This window comes from Mastigoproctus giganteus, chromosome 7, assembly GCF_048544385.1.
Source record: "Mastigoproctus giganteus isolate SK-2022 chromosome 7, ASM4854438v1, whole genome shotgun sequence".
In the NCBI taxonomy this organism is placed as follows: domain Eukaryota; kingdom Metazoa; phylum Arthropoda; class Arachnida; order Uropygi; family Thelyphonidae; genus Mastigoproctus; species Mastigoproctus giganteus.
In genome coordinates this window covers 49,950,230-49,975,872 of record NC_143581.1, presented here as the reverse complement: position 1 = coordinate 49,975,872, position 25,643 = coordinate 49,950,230, and the positions used below count along the sequence as shown (strand labels likewise).

Below are 25,643 nucleotides of genomic sequence, written 5' to 3'. Positions count from 1 at the left end.
GGCATGGAATGTTAACCAAAGGTGTCCATCTTCTGTCAAACAATGCACAGGCTCACACGGCCATTGCCATCACCAACTTTGTTGCCCAGTGTGGCTTCGAACTATTGCAACAACCATCCTATTCTCCTGACCAAGTACTGTCAGACTTCTTGTTTCGAGAAATGAAGAAACCATTGCATGGACGGCGCTTTGATTTGTCTCAGGAAGTCATCAATGAAGTGGAATCGTGGTTTCAGGCAAAAAGTGCAGACTTCTATGATTAAGGCATTAAACAACTGATCCACAGATGGGAGAAATGTGTTACTATACATGGAGAGTACATAGAAAAGGATTAAAGTTCCTGGAAGTTTCACCTTTCTAGGGCTATTATTTCTAGGAAAGGGTACAGACTTTTTGATACTCTATCGTATTTCTCTAATAACTTTCATTTTATCCTTAATGCTTAAAACTTTTTGCTTGCTGTCCACTGTAAAAGTACTATACCGAATAGGAGGGGTACATCTAATCAACCTGTACAACACAATGATGCAATCTGACCGGAATTCAAAATGAAAACAATTTCTTGGGCAGAGGCTAATTACACATGTGTCAGTGATACTCAAAACACTCAAAAGTTTACTTTGAGTTCTCAGAAGATTTTCTCTCAAGACTAAATTTCTTATAGCAAATGCACTTCCATAATCAGGCATTGTTTAGAGAAAAACCAATTTGCAGAACAGTTCTAAGCTAATTTTGCTTTGATTCCTCTATCCCATCTCATTCATATAAGTTGAAAAAAAAATTTTTTTTTCAGTTCCAAAACATCTCGCCAATGGTATCTTTACCTTGGTAGATACCCTTGCTACTGGTAGGGTCTCCCAAGCTAGAAAGGTTTGTAGCTAGAGATCAGAAGAAAAAAGATATCCTGGTCCTCCAGGGTTGATGCAATGGGCCAGCTCCCCATTCATCATAAAACATTCTTCCAATGCTAAAAGACCTAACAGAGAAAAAAATCAGACAGATAAATAGGAATTGAACAGGCAAACGGAAAAGGATTATGAATTTTGGCTACTGGAATGTACAAGGAGTTAGCACAAAACAAGATGAAATTTTATTGGAATTGGGAAAATATAAATTGGATGTGGGTCTTAATTGAAACAAAGAAGAAAGGAAAGGGAGAGGTGAAGAAATGACTGGAGAATATATTTTCCTTTGGTCTTTTGTCGACTGACATGTAAGAGTTAAGGCAGGTGGTTGTGCTTTTTCACAAGAATCTCAGAAAGTTTATTGAAAAATGGAGCTTTGTTGATGAATGAATCATGATCCTTGAAATTAAAATATATGGAAGAGAAAGTACTATTATTGGGGTATACGCTCCTAATAATGAGTCTCCTACAGATATAACAGAAGTAACAGAAGCAATCCCATGTTGCAGAGAGATAGTCATAATGGGGGATTTGAACTCCAGAGTGGGACAAGCTGTGGACAATGAAGTGGTGGGAAGACATGGAGAAAATGTAAATAATGATAATGAAGAGATACTGATAGAACTTTTCTCTCAATATAAGCTGAGGATTAGTAACACCTTCTTCCAATATAGAGATGTTCACATAGTTCCAAGAAACAAAACGATTAAAATCAATAATTGATTATGTGATCACTAAACAACAAAGCACAATTTTTGTCTCTGATGTTATGGCCCAGAGGAGAAAACTGTGGCTCTGATCACTTTTTGGTGAAGGCTACATTGTCATTCCCATGGATGTGTCAAAAAAAGGAAGGAGAAAAGGAATAACTTTTCTAAGGAGGAAGTTTGAAACAGCCTCCTTCAATGCTGGCCTTTCTGCTCCCAAAATTATATTTCAGGCCTTAACAGCTGAAAGATTTAGATCATTTCATCCAGGTCTAAATCACTGGTGACGGCATGTTTGATTGATAAGGTTGAAACAGCCTCCTTAAGTGCTGGCCACTGATACTGGCAACATTACAAGAATACTCAGCAGCATAAAAAGATTTGCCAATAATGACACTAAATTGTTTTAGCAGATGAAATGCAAGATTTGTGGCCCATTTTGAACTTTTCAGTCAACATGGTTTCACCAATATTTTAATTCTTTGTATAAACTGATGAAAGGATGACACCGATTGCAATCTGTATACAGAATTTCTAAATCCATATCGGAATTGATCGTTACACTTTACAATCAACTCACACCTGTCTTTCAATGATCATATTGCACTATCAAAAAATATTGAAAAAGTATATCATAAAATTTTCTTTCTGTATCATTCTAACTTCATCTTGGTGTTCATTATCAAACATTCTTTTTTGCTCAAATTCAGGTTTGATTTCAAATTCAATTGGCAACTTTAAACATTGAATAGAAGACATTTAAGTTTTCCATCTGTTCTGCAATTTAAGGTAATAATAGTAGAAGTAGTAGTAGTGGCAAATAATGCAAAGAAAGCAAGTTTATTTAGCATCAGCCAAAAAAAAACCTACATACTTCTCCCATCCATAACTTCTGGAGATAAAGCACCTACAGGGTGCCTAGTTGACTGTTGCAGAAAAGCACCCTTTTGTTCCCTTCATCAATCTAATTGCCCTTCTCTGCACCCATTCCAGCAGATCTACATCCTTCCTAAAGTGAGGCATCAGACCTGCATACAATACTCAAGATGTGGCCTAACTCCATGAGCTGTTTCTGCAGCATGTCTGCACTGCTCAGAGAATTTCATATCTGACTGCACAATTACCCAAAGTCTTTTTTTCATTTTCCAATCACCTGAGTAGCAGCACACAGTTGATAAATTACTCTGAAATTACTGCTATCCATAAGCAGTACCTTGCATTTGTCAATGTTAAAATTCAACTGCCATTTCTCAGCCCATTGACCGAATTTTCCTAGATCTTGTTACAGTAGCTCACCCTGACTACTCTCTTAACCACCCTGTCAATATTGGTATTATACGGAAAATTTGACATTAAGCCTGATATACCTCCATCAATATCATTAACAAATATTGAAAACAACAATAGGCCCAGCACTGAACCCTGGGGAAACTCCACTGATAATGTTAGTCCATGAAGAGCAGTGCCCACTGATAACCACTCTGTCTTCTTCCACTTAACCATCCCTTTATCCATAGCAGTAACTTGCCCTTAATACCACTTAGCTTTGGTTTATACAGCAGTCTTTTATGTGCAACAGTATCAAAAGCCTTCCTGAAATCCAAGTATATGATATCAAAATTATTTTTTGGATCCAGTTCCTTGGTCACTGCATCACATTAACCTATCAGATTGGTTAGACAAGACTGCCCCTTAACAAATCCATGCTGTAACTACAGTATAATTGCATTCTTGTCTAGATGGTCTCGCATTACTTCTTTAACCAGTGGCTCTACTATTTTCCCTGGAACAGGTGTTAAGCTAACAGGTCTGTAGTTACTCATGTCACCTTTTCATCTCCAGTCCATAGGGACCTCCCCTGAATCCAAGGATGATATCATACTTAAGGCTAAATGCTTGTTTACCTCCTTTGCTGCCTTTCTTAATATGACTGGATAGATTCCATCTATCCCAGGCGCCTCTTTTAAGTCCATCCTCAACAATTTCTCCTCCACTTTCTTTTCATTTATTACAAAGTCATTCTGCTCCGTAAGAGTCTGATAAATTCTGACATCCCCTACCCTACAGAATTTCTCATGTGTGAATGTAGATGCAAAATTCCTATTCAATTTGTCAGCAACCTGAGCAGGGTCATCAACAGTTAACCCATTGACATCAAGTGGCCCAATGTGATTCAATCTCTTCCTTCTACTTTTAATATAAGCACAGAAGTCTCTGCTGCTTTTCTTTGCCAGAGACTTCTGATAATCTGCCTTTGCTTGCCTAATCTCCTTTGTGACTTTATTACAGACTAATTTATATCTATCAAAGGCTTCTGAATCACCTTATAATTTATATGCTACCCATGCACTTTTCTTCTTTTAGGTCTAATCGTAAGTCTCAAACAGTATTTCTTCATTGGTATGAAAAGCCTAGTAGTTTCTTTGATTACTTTCCTGAATACTTTCTATTTATAATTTGCTGTTGGTAACATCATCAATTAGTCCCACTGCATAGAATTTAAAAACTGTCTGAGACCACTGTTAGTTACCCTTATGAAACAAAAAGCCTTTCCCTTTTGGTCCTTGAGGTTGACACAGACATTCTCTCAGATATGCCAGAGAAGCAGTACTTGCTACCTGGGCGTCTAAAACGCTGATGAAACTGATATTCGGGTGACACTCAAGTCAAGTGGACCCAATATCGGCGAAGTCCAGATGGTCTGTGACAGCCAAATCCTCTGCTTGCACCTTCACGATGGTGGGACTGTTAGTAATTCTGGGTATAACCTCCATGCACAAGTACATGGTGGGTGACCATCCAGGTGTGAACCAATGTAAGCAGGGTTCGAGGTGTGGCGCCCACACCACATGGAGGAACGCTGCCCCTCTATGTTACAAGGCAGTACTAGGTGGTAGATGACTCTCATCAACCGGCAAAATACCACCACTTTGCTTATTGGAGGCTTGGAGTGGTGGAACCCATGTTTAGTCTCTAGAGCTAAGTTCCGGTCAACCCTTCCCTATCTCTTCCATCATGCAGTATGATTGATGACTTTTGAGGTTATGATGAACGTCGTGGAGGAGCCAATATTCCTTACATTTCAAGGGGACAGCTCTAAAACGGTGTTCGCAGGCCGGGTGCTAGTTAGTACACCGGACCGAACCTATTGGTAACTCTCTAGGAGGCTTTCGGATCAGCTAGTGTATAATCTTGCTACCTCTACTCTGCCAGATAGTGACTGTAGGGAGTCCGAGTAGTGTGTATGCGGGGAGCATTCTCGAGATCACATTATGTCAAGGATCTGGGTATATTCTTACCACGTGTATGCCATATCCAAAAATTTCATTACTTCATATAGCATGTACCACCCACTTTTTCTTACTACTGAATACACCATTAATTGTCAAACTAATAGAGCAAGCTTATCTGCGAAAAGATCTAAACCTCCCAAGCACTTCCTAATTCATTTCACAAATATACGTGGTCTCAATTCTAATCTCAACGATGTCCATTTCCACTTGCAGTCTGCCAAACTCCATCTACTTTTTCTGACAGAATCTCAGTTATCGGTTGATTCAACTACTGCTCATCACAAATGCCCAAAATATTTGCTGTATGATTCCTTTCGCCTCAAAGGTGGTAGTGCATATGTCCATTCTGATATTCCCTGTCAGAGACTTGGCAATTTGGAATCTCCTCTCTTTGATCTTCTCTGGCTTAAAATCTCTCTACCTCATTGTGTCAAATTCATCTGTTGTCTCTACCGTTCTCACAACTCCACTAATCACTTGGAGCTCTTTGACTTCCTCTCTTTGCAACTTGACTTTCTCCAGTCCAACTTTCCTAACAGTGATGTAATTTTCCTTGGTGATTTTAATGTTCACAACTCCAGCTGGCTTCCGTTTTCTAGTCACACTGACCCAGCAGGTCGAGATGCTGAGGCTTTTGCAATTACTAATGACCTGGCACAGATTGTTCATTTACCCACAAGAATACCGGACAATCCTAATCATACAGCCAATATGCTTGATCTTTTTCTCACAAACAACCCTTCTAAGTACACGGTCGAAGTGAGAGGTCCTTTAGGCACCTCAGATCACAACTTGGTGATTGTCTCTTCTCCAATGGAACCTTTATCTCATGGCTATTCCCAACCTCGTGTTGTTTGGCATTACAAGAATGCAAAATGGGATGACCTGCGAGACTTCTTTTCTTCTTTTCCTTGGTCGGATTACTGTTTCAAAACTTCTGATGTCAACGTTTGTTCAGATCGTGTCAGTGAAATTATTCTTGCAGGAATGGAATCCTTTATCCCACACTCCACTTTAAAATCTCGTCCTGTATCTAAACCTTGGTTTTCCAATAAATGTGCTAAGGCTGTTCAAGAGAAGAATGTTGCATATCGTAATTGGCTTGTTTCTAATTCTTCAGTTTCATTTTCTGCCTACACCAAAGCTCGCAACAATTGTAAAGCAGTTATTAATCAGTCCAAACTAGAGTTTGAACAGGCTAAGAGTAGAAAACTTGCTTCTTGCCCTAATGGTAGCCGAGCATTCTGGTCTCTTGCCAAAACTATTGGCCGCAACTCTTGCCCATCTCTGCTCCCACCTCTGTCCAAACCAGATGGTTCTGTTGTCACTTCAGCCAAGGATAAAGCTGACCTGCTAGCATCCCATTTTTCTTCCAGCTCATGTATTAATGATCTTGGTAAAACACCTCCCACCATTCCCAACACGCTCCATTCAATGCCTCCTGTGGTCTTCTGTCAAAAGGATATCAGAAGGATTTTGATGAATCTTGATGCTAAGAAAGCTCCAGGTCCTGATGGTATTTCTGCACTTGTTCTCAAAACTGTGCTTCTGAACTTACTCCTATTCTTTGCCACCTTTTTTCACTTTCTTATTCCAAAGGTGTTTTTCCTTCTGCTCGGAAATTTGCTCATATCCAGCCAGTTCCTAAAAAGGGTGACAAATCCTTCCCATCCAATTATCGTCCATTGCAATTACTTCTACTCTTTCTAAAGTAATGGAGAAATCAATTAAATGCCAACTCTTAAACTACCTAGAAACCTTCAGTCTGATCAACGATCGCCAGTATGGATTTCATCAGTGTCGATCCACTGGTGATATTCTGGTTTATGTTACCCATTTATGGACTAATTCAATGGAAAGGTTCGGTGAAACACAAGTAGTTCCTCTTGACATCTCAAAGGCTTTTGATCGTGTTTGGCATAAAGGCCTTCTAAACAAGCTTCCATCTTATGGTTTGCCAACTGTTTTTAGTAATTGGTTATCCAGTTTTCTCTCTGATCGCTCACTGAGGGTGATGGTAGATGGCTCTCTAACTTCTCCACTAATGCCGGTGTCCCCCAAGGTTCAGTTCTTTCCTCCACTCTTTACCTCTTGTATATTAATGAAGTTCTTCCACTGAGTGGAAATCCTATCCATAGTTTTGCCGATGATAGCACATTGCATTCCACTTTCCATTTTGAGAAACCTTGTCCTGCTCTATCAGCTTCAACTTCTCGAAAATCTGCTACCAATTCCTTAAATGCAGATCTTCAGGTAATTCTCCAGTGGGGCAAAGACAACTTAGTTGATTTCAACCCTTCTAAAACTCAGTCTTGTCTTATATCTCGCAAAAAGGATTCTTCTGCTCCTATGCTTATCTTTAGTGACACTCCGATTTCTAGACAAAATGATATATCTCTTTTGGGGATTACCCTGACTTCTAATCTCTCTTGGCACAAGCACATTACAAATTTTGCTTCCTCTGCATCTAAAAAACTTGGTTTTCTCTTTCGCTCTCGGCATTACTTTTCTTCCAAACAGCTGCTCACTCTGTATAAATCGCAAATCCGCCCTGCCATGGAATATTGTTCCCACATCTGGGGTGGTGCCCCCAAAACCTCTCTCAGGCTTCTTGATTCCATTCAGAAGAGGGCAGTTAGGTTAATTAATGATTCATCTCTAACAGAGTCTCTCCACTCGCTTTCTTATAGACGTACTGTTTCTGCTGCATGCCTCTTCTACAGATACTTCCATGTGCACTGTTCTGAAATGGCTTCTATAATTCCCACTCTCTCTTTCAAACCAGTCCGAACACGTGCTGCCACCAGCCAACATCCATTTACTGTCCAACTTCAAACGCACAGAATCAACTTTTCATCTTCCTCATTTATTCATTCAAATGCCGTTTTCTGGAACAACCTTCCTTCATACGTATTTCCTGAAAATTACAATCTACAGAAGTTCAAGTCCAATGTCAACAAATATCTTCTTTCGTCTTTTCAACCTCCAACCCAAGCACAGTACTAAGTACTATAGGTTCTAATACCTCTCGTGTTTGGGGTTCACATAAAAAAAAAAAAAAAAGTTATATCTTTAATTAAATTCCACATCAGTACACTCTGATTGCTGACACCCAGTGTGTCTTTTACCTGCAGATTCTTAATGAATGTAGAATCACTGCTGATAACAAGATCAAGAGTACTGCTTCCTCTTGTTGCCTCTCTAACAATGCTGCTGTAGAAACAGTAATCCAAGCAATCTACAAAAGTCTTGCTAGTGTGTGAGTGACCAACCAACATGTGAAAAGTTAAAATCCCCCATTATAAGACACTCTAGTTTACTGGCCCACTTCATTTCTCTGTATAACTGTTTCATATACTCATTACCATCATTAGGCCTATAACACACTGCTACTCTCAATGTTGTTTTCCCAGTGCTTATATCAACACCAAACTGACTCAACATTGCATTGGTCATCCATGTCAAATGAATGCACTGCCTTAGGCTTAATATGCATCTTAAAACTAAGAACATAACCCCTCCATACCTCCTGTCCTGTTTGTCCATCTTGCATACATTGTACTCTCCATATTCAAATTCAGCATCACTTATGTAGTGACACATGTCTCTGCTAAATCTACAATGTCTGAATTTGGTAACTTAAACAGTACTTCAAATTCATCAAGCTTATTTACAATGCTCCTGGCATTGGCATACATGCACATGTTCTTATCCTTAGTTACTCTTACACAGCCCGTGTATTCACTTGTTCCATGATGACCAACAGCAGGGCCTGAAATCTCCGACAACTTGCTTTCCAAGCTGCTGCATTTTCCAAGAGAATCAATGCAAGAATCACTGTCACCTCTGGTTAATCTATTAATCTGTGTATCACCCCCCCAAGCTAGCAGTTTTCTGACTCACTCCTCACTGCCTGGTAGCTTCAGCAAATATTCTTGCTTCCCTTCTATTTAAGTGTATCCTGTCCCTGTAAAAAATATTCTCTCCTGTTAACAAGCACAGCCGACACCAAGAAAAATTCTACCCCATGAGCTTGCACAGTCTCTCTGGGGTCGAATTGATTGAAAAGGCTCTTCAACATGTACTCCCTCCTATCGTGTCTGGACAGAGTTGCAGACACTTTCAAATTCAATCCTAACTCGTGACTTTTCCCAATATTTCCTGTACTTGTTAAGTAACTCCTCTGATCTCCCACTCTTAATATCATCATTAGTGCCAATGTGTACAACAATAGCACCTTTTGTGCCCTCAAATGATAATATCTGCTCTACAACATCATATACTTTTGCCCCCGGCAGACCCTGGTCCTATACTGTCTTTGATTACAGCATATTTTTAACATTAAAAAAAAAAAAATATATATATATATATATATATATATATAAAATAAAAAAATTAATAATACATAAATATGTGTATCATCTGAGTAAATAAGCAAATAAATTTTAAACCTAAAATCAAATAAAAATTAATGAAATATTACATGTGACAGTTTGCAGTAAAAATACTTTTATAGCCCAAAACTTGAAATACTAACATTTAAAAGTTTTTCTCTGATATTATCACTAACACAAGTTTCTTTTGAGAAATGGAACTTTGGAGGAGCATTATAGGGATACGACGTAGGAAATGTAATAGATAAGCACACCACATGCTTTCCAATGACAGCAGTGACGGTACATGTCCTTTTGGAAATATCCATCTACACATAAATGAGAAACAATAAAATTAGTTAAATGAATATATTACACATTAAAAGTAAAAAAATTAATAAAATACAAAATTTTTACTGTTTCTTTAACCAGTGTGAAAAGTTGTGTATAAATATAGACTAAACACAGAAGAGAATAAAATGTACTTAAAATGCTTTGTTCGGATGTTGCAACTTTTTTATGTTTATATGAAGTGCAGCATAGGAATTGATAAGGCACTGATATTGCTACAAGGTTTCAAAATATGCATTTGTTTAAAGTTCAAGATTACTTACTTTTTATTTCCTATGTGTTAAGTAAACATCTATGGTCTCACAAATAATTCCTTTTGCATAAATAAAGATGAAAAAATGAAACGATAGTCACAAAATGAAATATAAGACTCACTCAAGATGGATGCTACTCTGGGGAAAGTGCACCAAATTTGAAATAAATTTTGAAAAAAACTGAAAATGGAAGTGACTAATAGTATCTAATATATACATACACTTAATAGTGTTTTCAACTGGAAAATGGATAAAACTAATAGATTCATGCTTAAATTTTATGCCTAAAATGTTTTTATTTTTCTATTATTTTTTTCAGTGCTTTTTTTTTTTGATTTTTTGAAAATAAGTGTAAAAAACAAATTTTTAAATATTAAATTTTTTATTAAAACTAATAAATTATTGCAAATCAATTCAGAAGAGATGAAATACTGGTAACATTGAAGCAGTATTCAAGAAGATGCAGAACATTTTACAAAAATGCCATCATTTGTGGCATGGCACCATCACCTGTACTATGCCACTGTTTTTGCTACACTTCTGGGTGCCACCACTGCTGGGTTCAAGAAAACTGATTAAAGAAATTTTTCCTTAAAAAATTCAATTAAATTTTGCAAGTTGCTTTACATCTATTTACTTACACTGAACAAAACCAATCTTTTATATTCTTTCCAAATCAGATGCAACTGCATTATCACCAATAGTAAATTTTTAGATATTCACAGTTCAAATGAATACCTTGAGCTCAGTTTAAACTCGGATTGCAGAACAATAATCACCACTAGTCCTCTTGGACAGGGGCGTATTCACGGGTGGGCAGAGAGGGCATATGCTCCCCTTAACCAAAAAATTGAAATTAAAGAAACAGAAGGCAGGAGGCATTTAAAAATAAAAAAAATTCAAAAGCCCAGTCGCCATGCTCCCCCTTATGATGATATCTGGATACGCCACTGCCCTTGGATATTCAGCTTCTATGACAGATAGCCAGAAGTCTTTTCTAGTTGAGAAAAAGGGTGGGGGGGTGAATATTTTCTTTTATATTCGGGGAGTCAACCAGTGGCAAGAAAAATTTATTTACAGTTTCTAGATTGCCAATAATGACACTGTAGCCAATAACAACAGTGTTCAGATAAAAATGCTGTATTGTAATCGACACATATATTTGAACATTGTACATTTAAGGGATATATGTTACAACATAGAGGTATCCCTTGAATTATGTAAGTTTGATTTTTGCAATGTATGAATTATATTATTAAGAACATTATTCAAAATATGCAGTCCATTTGAGTTAATGTGAATATTCAGTCAACCCAATACCAGGACTGGTAATTTTTTGAAGTTTGGAACTGAACAAAAAAGCGTTTTTAGAACCGCATGTTAATTAAAAAAAACAGCTTAAATGCATTTTAGGGCTTATACCTCAAACTGCATGAAAGTTGAACTGATGTACAAATTAGTGCTAGAGCATCAACTCTAAAATGATGTAAAAATTAGTGCTAGTATGCAGCAAACTCTAAAATAGCTGAAAATGGCATCATTTTCAGTATATCTCATATTGTGAATACCTTCATGAGTTGACATGATATTGTTATGGTGTTGCTATTTGGTTTTTAGGAGCATTAGCAACTAAGGCCATATTGCTCCGGGGATATGCGGTGGTCATTCCATGACCTTTCTGCATCCTCCGTATTTGGTGGTCATGGGCTCAAACCCCAGTCTAATCAAGAAGCGTGTGCTATGCACTGCTGCTCCTGCCCACCTGGCTGCGGAGGCGGTGCCATGATATTGCACTACCTCGAATAAGTAATGCTTCACCAATGGAAAAGACTATTGTTACTTATTCTCAGCGCATACCACTACCCATACGGCACTGTTTCACGCAGCCTGAGGCATAAAGCCCTAAAATGTGTTTAATCTGATTCATTTCATACACCATCTGGCATCTCTCATATTGTGGAGTTATATTTCATAACTGAATTATCATATATCACCAGGATACCTACCACCAAGGAAAGGCTAAATAGTCTTGAAATGGTGCATCTGGGTGGTGATATCCACTGAGAACAAGCGATCAACCCTCTTGAAATGAGGTTAAATGCAAATTTCATAAATGTTCGTAGGCCATATACTATCTCAGACTCATGGACTTTCCCGCGCATTTGTGAACGGTAATTCACACATTGGTTTAGTAAAAATAATCTTGTATCAGGTAATTATATAATCGATAGGTTAAGTATAAAAAAAGGGTGGGTTTCATTTGCAAAAAACACTTTACTTCTTGTGAGCACGGAGTGTATCTGAATAAGTTTGGTCTCTTATAAGAAGTTTGGACAATTTTATGATTTTAGATATTTTAACCTATGTTTTTTACGGATAAATCCAACAATTGTTTTCAGTTCTCATGTTAACATGCGGTATTCGTTTTGGTTTTTTGAGGGTGTTGATGGCTGTAGACTTCTCCTGATGCGTTATGTTGGGGATGAGAATTTAATGCATGACAATCTTTTAATAAGTATTTATTTATATAATTTTAATGTAATTTTCGTAATTGATTTTATTTAATATTAGATATGGGACATTTATTCATATAATTATATAATCACACAATCCTACCACATGAGAGTTGAGAGAATTCTGTCTCTACATAAAGGTATGAGGTTTCCTTTTATAGTTTATAACCATAGGTTTCGGTATCACCTGATAATTCATAAGCATCCCATGCAGTTTTCTTCTCTGCCACATGTCTCAATAGTTGTTCTGAGATCAACTTATGTGTAAGCCTTGAACAGTATTTCTTTGTTGGGTATGAAAAGTCTAGTAGCTTCTCTGATTAGTTCTCTAAATACTTCTCATTTAAAATTTACTATTGGTAACATCATCAGTTGAACCCACTGCACACAATTTAAAAACTATCTGAGACCTCTATAATCACACTGATGAAAGCAAAAGCCTTACCATTGACAGTATATATATCTTAAATTAAATTCCACATTAAATTCCACTAAGTGACATTGCTGCCACTCAGTGAGTCTTTTAATTGCAGATTCTTCATGAATCACTGCTGATAACCAGATCAAGATTACTGCTTGCTCTTATTGCTTCTCTAACATACTGCTGTAGGAAAAGTCATCCGAGAAAACCCACAAAATTTGCGTTATTATGTGAGCAACCAACCCACAAATACCAGTCAACATCTGAAAAGTTAAAATCCCCCACTATGAGATATTCTGATTTGCTGGCCTACTGTATTCCTCTGTATAGCTGTCTGATATATTCATCATAGTAATTAGGCCTATAACACACTCTTACTCTCAATCCTGTTTTCCAGTGATGATATCACACCAAATTGACTCAAAATTGCACTGGTCACCCATGTCGACCAGATGCACTGCCTTAGATTTAACATGTTTCTTAACTAAGAGCATAACCCTCCCTCTCTCTCTTCTGTCTGTCCTTTTGATATACATTGCACTCCCCATATTTAGCTTCACCTATGTCTGAGTGACACCATGTTTCTGCTGTTCCTACAATGTCTGCATTTGATGATTTAATCAGTACTTCAAATTCATCAAATTTATTTACAATGGTCCTAGCATTAATGTACATGCAAGTATACGTGCACATGTTCTTACTCTTAGTTACCCTAACACAACCCATGTATTATTTTGTTCCCTGACCCACAACAGAACCTGAAGTCCCAAACACTTTGCTTTCCTGGTTGCTGTACGTTTCAGTAGTAACAGTACAAGAATCACTTCACTTTTGCCTGTGCTTTCAGCTCTATTTAAGCTATTAGTCTGTGTATCCCCCCCCAAGCTAGCAGTTTTCTAACTCACCTCTCACTGCTTCAATAGCATCAGAAAATATTTTTGCACCTCTTCCTTAAAATGTAATATCTGTACTTGATATCTATCTACGAGGGGGGCGCCTCCGTAGCCAGGTGGGAAGGAGCAGCAGTGCATAGCACACGCTTCTTGATTAGACTCGGGGTTCGAGCCCATCACCACCAAATACGGAGGATGCGGAAAGGTCAGGGAATGACCACCGCATATCCCGGAGCAATATGGCCTTAGTTGCTAATGCTCCAAACAAACAACAATCTACAAGGATAGATATCAAGTACATCTATCTTTGCACAACACAATTCCCATTTTCCTACAACTGTCACTGACAATAACTAGCTCCTGTAGGACCAGTGCATTCTGCTTTGAAGAATGCCACTGAGTTGCCTGATGCACAAGAGTGAGCTTTTGTGTTGAGTTGTGCAGCTGAGAGCTTAATGGGCTCCCCATTTTAATTCCTTCGAGGGCATCTACCCTACCCTTCAAACTCTCATAAATGCCCATCAGAACGCTGAGCTGGCACCTAATTTATTCATACTCTCTACACCTAGCATACACAAAGACATCCTCCTTACTTCTTAGCTAGATCATATCCTGTTCCAGAAAGGTCTGCAACCGTTTCTCAAATTGCACATTTCTTTTGTGCTGTGATATGTTGGAGAATTACCTCCTGCAGTTCTCCCCCAAGCCATAACACTCCCACTACTTTGTGCCCATTTTTTTGCTGCGCTGGTCTGGGACATGATTTCCATTTAAATACAATTTAATTGCTTAACAATGAAAATTAATAAGATTAAATAAATTTAATTGATTAATTGACAATACTACACTAAGTTAATTGATTCCTAAATGCAGTGATATGTATTTAGTTTTACATTATACCTTACGCCACTATTTCCCAAACATTTTTGCTCACAGACCCCTTTCGGATTCGAAAAATAACCACAGATCCTCACTCACATAAATATAAGATGCCTGGATGATAGGCATCCAAAATTAAAAATTTATATCTCAGAACTGACTTATTATATGTTTACAATCAACCTTTTTCTGACCGACAAAAAACTGAATAATAAACTGTCACTATTTGAGTATACATTCAATTGTACCTCATAGGCTACTAGGATGAAGAATGGTGTTGTTTCTTCAGCTCATGAAGTCCTTTAGAGTTGGGAGTGATTGTAGACAACTGAATTCTCGTGTCAGTGCAACATCCAGTCTGTAATGATATTTAGATTTTGTTGCTGCATACCTTGAAAGTCCAGTTTCGAAAAGATTAGTTGCAGGAAACAGAATAATTGATCACTGCATATTTAGACACTTGAAGAAGATTATATTTATATTCTTGAAGAAGACTGCACCAGAATTCAACCACAGGAAGCACAATGAATTTCTGTTTCAAGTTAGTATCAGATATAATATCTATTAAGCACTCGTAATTTTGCATAGACTCTGAAATCCATTTTGTGTTTCAGAGAAACCATCCAGTTTCTCTGAAACACAAAATGGATTTTGGACCCAGGTAGTGTCAGAGATAGAAGTTGGGAAGTATTTTTGAAATGCCTGTTACAAACCATTTAAATGTTGAACTATAGTACCATAAATAGTTGCTATCAAAAAGTCATTAAAAGTTGGAAAGCATTTATACTGCCTTTTTTCTACACATTCTTCCAAAATTCAAGTTTATGTTGAAAGTAAGCAATTCTGTGCCTTGTGAAAATCTACACACTTTTTCCTTGACATGAGAAATTTAGTTCATTAATTCTTGTAAACATGTCTGCTAAGTATGCCATTTTCTGCAGCCAACATGTGTTTATCAAACAGTGAGAAAGATAAAATGGGTGATCAATAAAAAAGAATAAATTTCTGAACAAAGTTCAAAAACTCTAACAAGAACTTTACCCCTAGAAACCCTTTTTTTTTGTATGAAGCAGTAGTGTTGTGTGTTCACTGCTCATTTCTTACAAAGTAACTTAAACACTTTGCTACTAAGTGGCCTAGATTTAATGCAGTTCCCTATCTTTGCAACATTATCCAACACAGTTTTTAAGGTCTCTTTCCATCATTTTGGCGACTAGTGCTTGTTGACAGAGCACACAGTGGCTACTTGAACAAGACAGTACCAACTCTTTGATATGCTCCACCACCCCAGCCGTTTTTCCTGTCATTGCTCTGGCCCCATCAGGGCACACATCAACACACTTTTCCCAACTGATTTCATATTCTATCATGTGCTTGTCATTAAACATTTCTTCTCTAGTCACGCAACTTTCAAGGGATTTACAGAGCAGTAAATCTCCCTCGATTTTGTTCTGGAACAAGTAACATACAAATACAAATAATACTGATAGCCCTGACATGTCTGTTGATTGGTCAAGGTGTAACGAAAAAGCAAAGTTGGATTTAAGTTGAGAAACCAATTGTTTTTCTATATCTGCTGACAGATCTTGAATGCGATGTTTAATAGTATTATTGAATAATTGAACTGTTTCGACTGTTCACCAAGCACAAAAGTTGCCATTTCCACTGCACACGGTTTAATTAGGGTTTCTGAAATTGTATGGGATTCTCATGCAAGTGCAATATGGTACCTCATCCTGTAGGAGGCTTCGGTAGTATTTTTGTTAGCAGTTTTGTGAACTTGTTGCCATATAGCTCTGACAGTTTGTTAATGCCTCAAGCTTGCACTTGAAAAAACTAATATCTTTGTCCTTATATTCAGGGTAATAGGTATCATGATTTCTTCGAAGTTTGGTAGGTAACATAGAACTGTTTGATCAGACTTTGTTGCACAAGACAAAGGGCAAGTTCATCACTTGTATACATAAACCCCAGAGACAAGCAGGAATCATTCTTCCATTTTTTACTACTTTCTGCTGTAATCATTCTTCCGTTTTTTACTACTTTCTGCTGTAATCATTCTTCCGTTTTTTACTACTTTCTGCTGTAATCATTCTTCTGTTTTTCACTACTTTCTGATGTAAAACATTGATATTCACTTACATCAGTTACATCTGTACTTACTGTAGTAGTACTTGACTGTTTACTTAAACTCCTCTTTTTAGCACTGATCCATGATAAATAAAAAAACAAATTAACATTAATGTTACTGCATGTTATTTCACTGACTACTGTAGCTAATAAAAATAACTACTTCACTTCCCTTGTAATTATGTTAACACTATATGAATGACTAAACTGAACTGGTGATCCATTATGGTGGAAGTCACAGCTGGAGATTACTAAAATCTGTAGCAGCAATGCAAGCTTGTTAATTTAATGCACATATTTTTCTTTCTGCATCCACATGCAACATACTTTGTAATCAGATAGCTACAGATATATATGTCAGTAACATATGTAACAATGCATTGCATGATTTGACCTTAATTAAACTGATTGTCACTCGTTTCATGGGTAAAGAGGAACTTTCTTAACTAGATATTCTAACGGTCATGCAAAATAAACATATCGCCAATTAAAGAAGTTTTGCAATAAATGTATCCATGGATTCCCTGGGAACTGTTCACAGATCACTTAGGATCCACAGAGAACAGTTTGGGATCCACTGCCTTATGCTATCAAATGCAAGATATACATTATGGTAATGATCACACAATGTTAAATTAGTTATATCCTTGCTAAAAAGTAAAAATTCCTTAACTAAACATAAAAAAGATATATGCCCAACAAATGATTAGAGCCTTCTAGCTACTTATTTATCACAATTAAACCCTACTATTGCTCTGAACTACTCCTTACATGCTACGATAATTGCAAGAAAACACCAATACAATAGTGGTACGAATAGTAGGTCATAACTTACAAAATCACTAGCTATATTTAAAAATAAGCTAATGAACATTACTAAGACTATTTAAACTATTTGTAAAACACAATTTTAGATGTTAATTAATCAAAAGATAGCAATTCCAAAAAACTTAAACGTTTCCACGGGCACAAAATTCTGTGTCCTGGCATTTATAATCTCATATGCAGTATGCAGGTGATCAGCTGAGTGTAAAGTTATCCACGTCTGCCCCTATTCAAGTATTAGTCAAGGTTCACCATCATGGAGTGCATGCACACACACAAACAAGCTTTATCTTTTTTTCTGTTAATTAATTTGCATTGCATCCTTTATATTAATCATATTTTAAACATTCTAACTGTTTTAACCATTCTTGTTGAAAGTACAACTATCAAGTATTAATTTTAATTTTGCATTTAATATATATACAATGGAATTTCTGAAGGGTTTAAGGCTATCCTATCTGGGAGGCAGTCCCCCTACTTCCCTTTCTTAAGTTACAATTGTGGGGAACCAAACTGTGAACTGATTAAATGTCCACAGTTGACCTTCTCATGGTGTATCCTGCTGATAGCATGCAGACTATAACAAGGAAGAGCTTTTGACTTTGACTCATATTTTGACTTTATAACTGAACATTAGAATAAGATCATTACCAAAATTCCTATAGAGTTTCAAGACAATCTGTATATCTACAGACAATTTTTTTAACATGTATGAAAACCTCAAAAAAAAGAAAAGAAAAAATAAAATAAAATATATATATATATGCATACATACACTGATGAGCCAAAACATTATGACCACCAACCTAATATGATGTTGGTCCTCCACGTGCAGCCAAAACAGCTCGTACCTGGCGAGGCATGGACGCTACAAGATTCCTAAATGTGTCTTGTAGTATCTAGTACCAACATGTAACCAGCAAATTCTTTAACTCCTGTATGGTCCGTGGGTGAGACGCTGCAGATCAGAGTTGTTGTTCCGACGTAAACCACAGATGCTTGATGGGATTGATGTCTGGAGAATTTATAGGCCAGGGTAATATTTGGAAGTCTTCCTCATGTTCTGTGAACCAGTCTCGAACAATCCATGTGGTGTGGCATTGCGTATTATCCTGCTAAAAGATGGCACGCCCGGAAGGGAAGACCGTTGCCACGAAAGGGTGTACCTAGTCAGCAGTGATGTTTAGGTAGGTGGTAGACATCAGTGTGCCTGGCACCTGGATGATTGGACCCAGGGTATCCCAGCAGAACATCACCCAAAGCATGACACCGCCGCCACCAGCTTGTTTTCGTTACATGGTGCATCCAGGTGCCATCATTTCACCAGGTAAATGATGCACACGTACCCAGCCGTCCACATGGTGCAACAGGAAACGTGATTCATCAGACCCAACGACCTTCCTCCAATCACTCAAGGCCCAGTTTCGATGCTTGCGTGCCCGTTGCAGGCACTATTGCTGGTGAAACATGGTTAGCGTGGGCACTCGGAGTGGCCTGCAGCTGTTTTTGTTATTTGGTTTTTAGGAGCATTAGCAACTAAGGCCATATTGCTCCGGGGATAGGTGGTGGTCATTCCCTGACCTTTCTGCATCCTCCGTATTTGGTGGTCACGGGCTCAAACTCCGGCCTAATCAAGAAGCGTGTGCTACGCAGCCCCATTTTCAGCAGGGTTCGATGTACTGTGTGTTGCGACACATTACTCCCATCACCAGCATTCCAATTACTGGCTAGTTGCGCCACAGTTGCTCTTCTGTTGCCACGTACCATCCGGGAGAGCCTTCGCTCACCTCAAGCATCGATGAGCTGTGGTCGTCCAACACCTCGCCAGCAGTTCATGGGTTTTCCCACCTCAGACCACTTTTGGTAAATACTAACCATGGCTGACCATGAGCAGCCCACCAGCTGTGCCATTTTGGATATGCTCTGACCCGGTTGTCTGGCCATTACAATCTGGCCTTTGTCAAAATCACTTAAGTCCGTTGCCTTTCCTATCTGAAGAACAAGGATAACACTGATTAACGGAACTCAGTATCTGGTGTTTTTTATACCATGTCCCGACCGCACACACACGGCGTAGTTCACCTGCAGTTGCATTGATTTGCATAACAACTCACTGGTCATAATTTTTTGGCTCATAGGTGTACAACGTACTGCACACTGCCCACATAGGAAAATCTGTATTTAAGGAAAGAAAGTTAAAAGTTGTTTTTCATTTAGTGTTTGTGCTCATATAATTATGGCCATGAGATGTCTGTGTATTGTACTGTAAATTGCATATATTCTATGATTGGTTTGCCTGCTTGCTGAATGAAAAACAGTTTTCCAGGTGAAGAAAATCATGCAACCATCAAGAAACACCAACTAATTTAACCACAGTGAAAAGGAAAAAAAAAAAAAAAAAAAGTATACTGTGCTAGTTATGAGGGCATAGTCAATAGTTTAAAATGAGATATTGAGTTAGGATAGCAATAAAGACAGTAAATAAATTTCACTGAATGATATAATGAGATTTTGCACCAAGGGGGGTTCAAGATCTCTAACAATGAATAGCAAGGCAAACTTTTGCACAAATATCACTTTTAAATGAAAAAATTATGTTTCAACCTAGAAGAAGGCAGGACAAAATAGAGTGCTTTGAAATTTTGCAAATGCCTTGATAAAATATAATAAACTTATTAAATCAATTTTATAGTTTAAACAAATTTAATTATTTTTAGATGAACAAAAAAATTTCTACCTCATCAATGGCAATATTTGGAATATTTCTGTTTACTAAAGAAAATTCTTTTTCGAGATTTTGGGGCTGAGACAAGGGCGTAGCAGGAGTTGCAGTCTTGGGTGGTGATGTTTTCTCCATATCCCTTTTCTTAGCTTTGGGATTATGAGGAGAATGAGGTGGAGTACTTTGACCTCCAGCTTCAGTTTCTCTTGGGCTTGTCTGTGATGCTTGACTAGCAGTATCTGTTATCTCTTGACTATCTGCAGTTCCAACTGGTCCCGAAATCATGTCAGGATCAAACATCTCTGAGAGTATATCATGTCCACAGAGCTATAATGAACAAAACTTTAGAAATACTTTATAATTATTTCAAATTTCTGAAATTAGCATAAATAAGTTAATGCATGATATTAAAGTACAATTAAGGGTGCACTGAGTTACCCAATATAACAGCTTTTCTTAAGTGACAATATTTACATCACATTTGAACAACTATTCTCAACTCTCATCTGTCCTCATCTGGATAGCTGTTCTGCATGATACCAAAAATGCCATGCATTGCCGAGAAATCATATTTTTAAATTATTTTGACCTATATGATTGTTTTTTGATAACTGTGAACTCCTAACTCATTTTAAGTTTACCTGACATGGATTACATAACTTAGGAAATTTTACATGTTTTTTTTTTATCTTTGTTTAGAACGCTTAGCCAAACCATAATATCACATCACATAAACCTTTTTTTAGAAAACTGATGTGATTGATATTTCTGAACCAAAAATAATTTACAAAAAAGTTTCTGGACGTACAATAGAATCAAAAATCCTCAGAGAAATATTCTCCAGTAAAATATTCAAAAAAACTTTTAAAATATTCAAAAAACTTTTTGAATTGAGAGCAATCCATTGTACAATGGCCGAGGGGAAATCGGCTAGCTGGACTTTAAAAAAAAAAAACATTCAATTAATAATTTCTTTCTGTTTTACATATTTCCTAAATCATATGTCACTGTTACCATGTATTTTAAATGTCTAAAAGCATTCACTTGGCAAGACATTCAATAATAATTTACAGTAGTGTTTAACAGTACAGTAGTATGTATTTAGTTTTTAAGATGATTTGATTGCTGAAATCATGTTGCACTATTCATACCTCATATTAAAAATACTGGACAATAACAACATCCATACTAGAGGCAACATTTGAACCCACAACCTTTATTTCTCAGGCAAGTGTGTTACCCACTGGATCAATCTGACGGTATGAGTTAACATTCTGGCAACTATTGTTGTGGACATTATAGGGCTCATTGCTACTCCACAGTCTAATAAAAATAATGAATTGCCCTAGAATACGTAGGCCATGCATAACCTTTAAAAACTGTACTTTTCAAAAATCTGACATGTACTTCAATGGAAAACATCATCATCAAGGTCAAAAACTTTCAGAAATATAACAAAATAAGTCTAGATTATTCAAATACTTGTGTGAAGACATTTTACTAATTTTTCAGCAAAGTTTGACACAATAACTTCAAAAATACACTGAGCTCACACTGCTGCATGGAGCTATCAAGGTCAAGAAACAAATGACTGAAGGCAGTGTGTCAACATGTGAAGCTTACAAATTCCCATCATTTACTCCTAACTCCTATCTATATTCGACTTTATATGACCGATCATCGTCTTGTCGTTCCCATTTTCCAAAGTCATCGGACTTGGGCATCTTCAACTTTCAAATTTCTTTCTCTCACAGCTGATATTGCACCCTCCTTCCATGATTTTCTAGGATGTCCTCATGTTCTCTTCCCTTGTCTTGTTTATTTCCTTTTTTATAAATGGATAATATATAGTTTACATTCCATTGCTTCGGCATTTTTCCTATAGTACTTATAAGTACTATAGGTTTTAGTACATCTCATGTTTTATTATGTTTGGGGTTTTCATAATAAAAAAAAAAAATCAATTCTCTTTAAGCATTTTAAAAGCATTGCCATTCCATTCAGCAACAATTCAATTCGAAGACGAATCGATGAGATGTCAGTTAACACTGAAGAGCAGCTAGTTGAGAAACTAAAAACGAGAAAATTTTCTATTCAGATTGATGAATTCACAGTTACTGACAATAACGCCCTTTTAATGGCATACACTTGTTATTTCAATGATGATTGTAAATTGCAAGAGATGTTTGTAAAATCTAAAGAAACTGACTATACTGGAGCATCCATTTTTGCTGCTGTAAAAACTTTTTTTTCTTTTTTATGAAAACCCCAAACACAAGAGGTATTGGAACCTATAGTATTTAGTACCGTGGAGGTTGAGGTTGAGAAGACGAAAGAAGATATTTGTTGACATTAGACTTGAACTTCTGTAGATTATAATTTTCAGGAAATACGTATGAACGAAGGTTGTTCCAGAAAATGGCAGTTGAATGAATAAGTGAGGAAGATAAAAAGTTGGTTCCGTGGCTATAAGGTTGGACAGTAAATGGATGTTGGCTGGTGGCAGCATGTGTTTGGACTGTTTTGAAAGAGAGACCGGGAATTATACAGCCAATTCAGAAGAACAGTGCCCATGGAAGTATCTGTAGAAAATGCATGCAGCAGAAACAGATTGTCTATGAGACAGAGAGTGGAGAGACCCTGTTAGAGATGAGTCATAAATTAACCTAATTGCCTTCTTCTGAATGAAATCTAGAAGACTGAGAGAGGTTTTGGGGGCACCGCCCAGATTTACAATTTGTACAGAGTGAACAGTACATAAACTCTAGAAGGAAGGGGATGAATCAGATTGGTCCACTTCACGTAGATGGTTCAACTATTGATGATCCTGCTCAAGTAGCTGATAAACTGAATGAGTATTTTGCATCTACATTCACACATGAGGAGTTATTCAAGGAGGAGAATGTCAGAAGTTTATCAAACTCTAACAGGTAACTAATTGATTTTGTGATAACTGAGAGCAAAGTGGAGGAGAAATTGTTGAATTTAAACATAAAAAAAGGCACCCGGGGCAGATGGAATCTATCCAGTTATAATGAAGGAGGCAGAAAGGGAAGTAAGCAAACTCTTAGCCATAATTAAGAGAGCATCCTTAGAGTCAGGGGAGGTCCCCATGGGACTGGAGGGGGAGGACTGGAGATGTGCAAATGTATCCCCAATTGACAAAGGGGGTTCAAAGGGTGACAAAAATGTTAATAGACCTGTCAGTTTAACTTCTGTTCCGGGGAAAATAATGGAGTCACTAGTTAAAGAGGTGATACAAGATCACCTAGACAAGACAGCAGCAATAGTTCAGACACAGCATGGGTTTGTTAAGGGGAAGTCTTGTCTAACTAATTTGATTGGATACAACAATGTGGTCACAAAGGGATTGGATTCTAAAAATAATTTTGATATCATATACTTGGTTGTTGTTGTTATTGGTTTTTAGGAGCATTAGCAACTAAGGCCATATTGCTCCAGGGATAGGCGGTGGTCATTCCCTGACCTTTCTGCATCCTCCGTATTTGGTGATCACAGGCTCAAACCCCGGTCTAATCAAGAAGTGTATGCTATGCACTGCTGCTCTTGCCCACCTGGCTAGGGAGGTGCCATCATATACTTGGATTTCAGGAAAGCTTTTGATGCTGTTGCACATGGAAGACTGATGTACAAATTGGAGCGGTGTGGCATTAAGGGAAAGTTACTGCAATGCTGTTGTTATTTGGTTTTTAGGAGCATTAGCAACTAAGACCATATTGCTCCAGGAATATGCAGTGGTCATTCCCTGACCTTTCCGCATCCTCCGTTTTTGATGGTCACGGGCTCGAACCCCGGTCTAATCAAGAAGCGTGTGCTTGTTTTGTTTGTTTGTTTTTTTGGTTTTTAGGAGCATTAGCAACTAAGGCCATATTGCTCTGGGGATATGCGGTGGTCATCGCTTCACCTTTCCGCATCCTCCGTATATGGTGGTCACGGGCTCAAACCGAACCCCGGTCTAATCAAGAAGCGTATGCTACGCACTGCTGCTCCTGCCCACCTGGCTACGGAGGTGCAAGTTACTGCAATGGATAAAGGGATGGTTGAGTGGGAGATGGCAGAGAGTGGTAATAAATGGACACTGCTCTACATGGACTAATGTTATTAGCAGAGTCTCCAGGGTTCGGTGCTGGGCCTAATGTTGTTTTCTGTATTTATCAATGAAGGTATATCAGGCTTAATGCCCAAGTTTGCAGATGATACAAAGGTTGGCAGGATTGTTAATGACACTAAAGACAGTATGCTACTGCAACAGGATCTACAAAAGGTAGACAGATGGGCTGAGAAGTGGCAACTGAAGTTTAACATTGACAAATGCAAAGTACTGCATATGGGTAGCAGTAATCCAAGAGAAACGTACCAACTCTGTGGTACAACACTTAGGGAGGTGGAGAATGAAAAAGACCTGGGTGTAAGCGTGCAGTCGGATATGAAGTTCTCTGAGCAGTGCAGACAGGCTGCCAAAGCAGGTTATGGAGTTTTGTTAATGATATATAGGAATTTTGCTACCAGAGACAAGAAGGTGATTATCTCTTTGTATAAGGCAATGGACAGGCCACACCTTGAGTACTGTATACAAGTCTGGAGGCCTCATTTTAGGAAGGATGTAGAGTCGCTAGAATAAGTACAGATAAAGACAACAAGATTGATGAGAGGAACAAAGGGGTACACTTATGAAGAAAGGCTTAAGTTCTGCAAGTTGCAGCATCTGGAGACTAAGCACCTGCGAGGTGATCTGATTGAGGTGTACAAGGCCTTGAATGGTTTGAGCAGGCTCAACGAGATACTTCTGCTTGCTCAGACTAGGAACCTGAGGGAGCATAGATTCAAATTGAGGAAAGACAGTTGTCGAATAGCTGTGCGGAAGTTTGCTTTTAGCCAACAGGTAGTTGATTGCTGGCAGACTTCAATCTGTTCTTGTGGAAGTTGATGCTTAAATAAATTTAAGGCTGAACTAGACAAACATTTAGAGTGACTACATGGGTGAAATGGAAAGGTTTTTTTTTTTTTTTTTTTTTTGGCTGATGCTGTATAAGTTTTCTTCCTTGCAACATGCTTCCTTGCTACTGCTAATGGTAACAGCTGTTTGGTAGAAAAGTAACGCCGAGAGCGAAAGAGAAAACCAAGTTTTTTAGATGCAGAGGAAGCAATATTTGTAATGTGCTTGTGCCAAGAGAGATTAGAAGTCAGGGTAATCCGCAAAAGAGATATATCATCTTGCCTAGAAATCGGAGTATCACCAAAGATAAGCATAGGAGCAGAAGACTCCTTTTTTGAGATATAAGACAGGACTGAGTTATAGAAGCATTGAAATCAACTAAGTTGTCTTTGCCCCACCTGGAATCGGCATTTAAGGAAT

The 25,643-nt window shown here is 37.7% G+C and overlaps 1 protein-coding gene across 4 annotated transcripts in view; it reads right to left on the bottom strand.

Moving 5' to 3' along the window:
* The window catches only part of Wdr59 (WD repeat domain 59), a 350,259-nt gene that overhangs the window by 205,229 nt on the left and 119,387 nt on the right, over nt 1–25,643 (bottom strand). For all 4 annotated transcript variants that reach the window (XM_090376889.1, XM_090376890.1, XM_090376891.1 and 1 more), the window contains exons 12-13: nt 20,282–20,593; nt 9,443–9,607 (exon numbers count right to left, since the gene is read on the bottom strand). In XM_090376889.1, the coding sequence (XP_090233015.1) occupies nt 9,443–9,607; nt 20,282–20,593 (477 nt within the window). The remainder of the gene's footprint in view (nt 1–9,442; nt 9,608–20,281; nt 20,594–25,643) is intronic.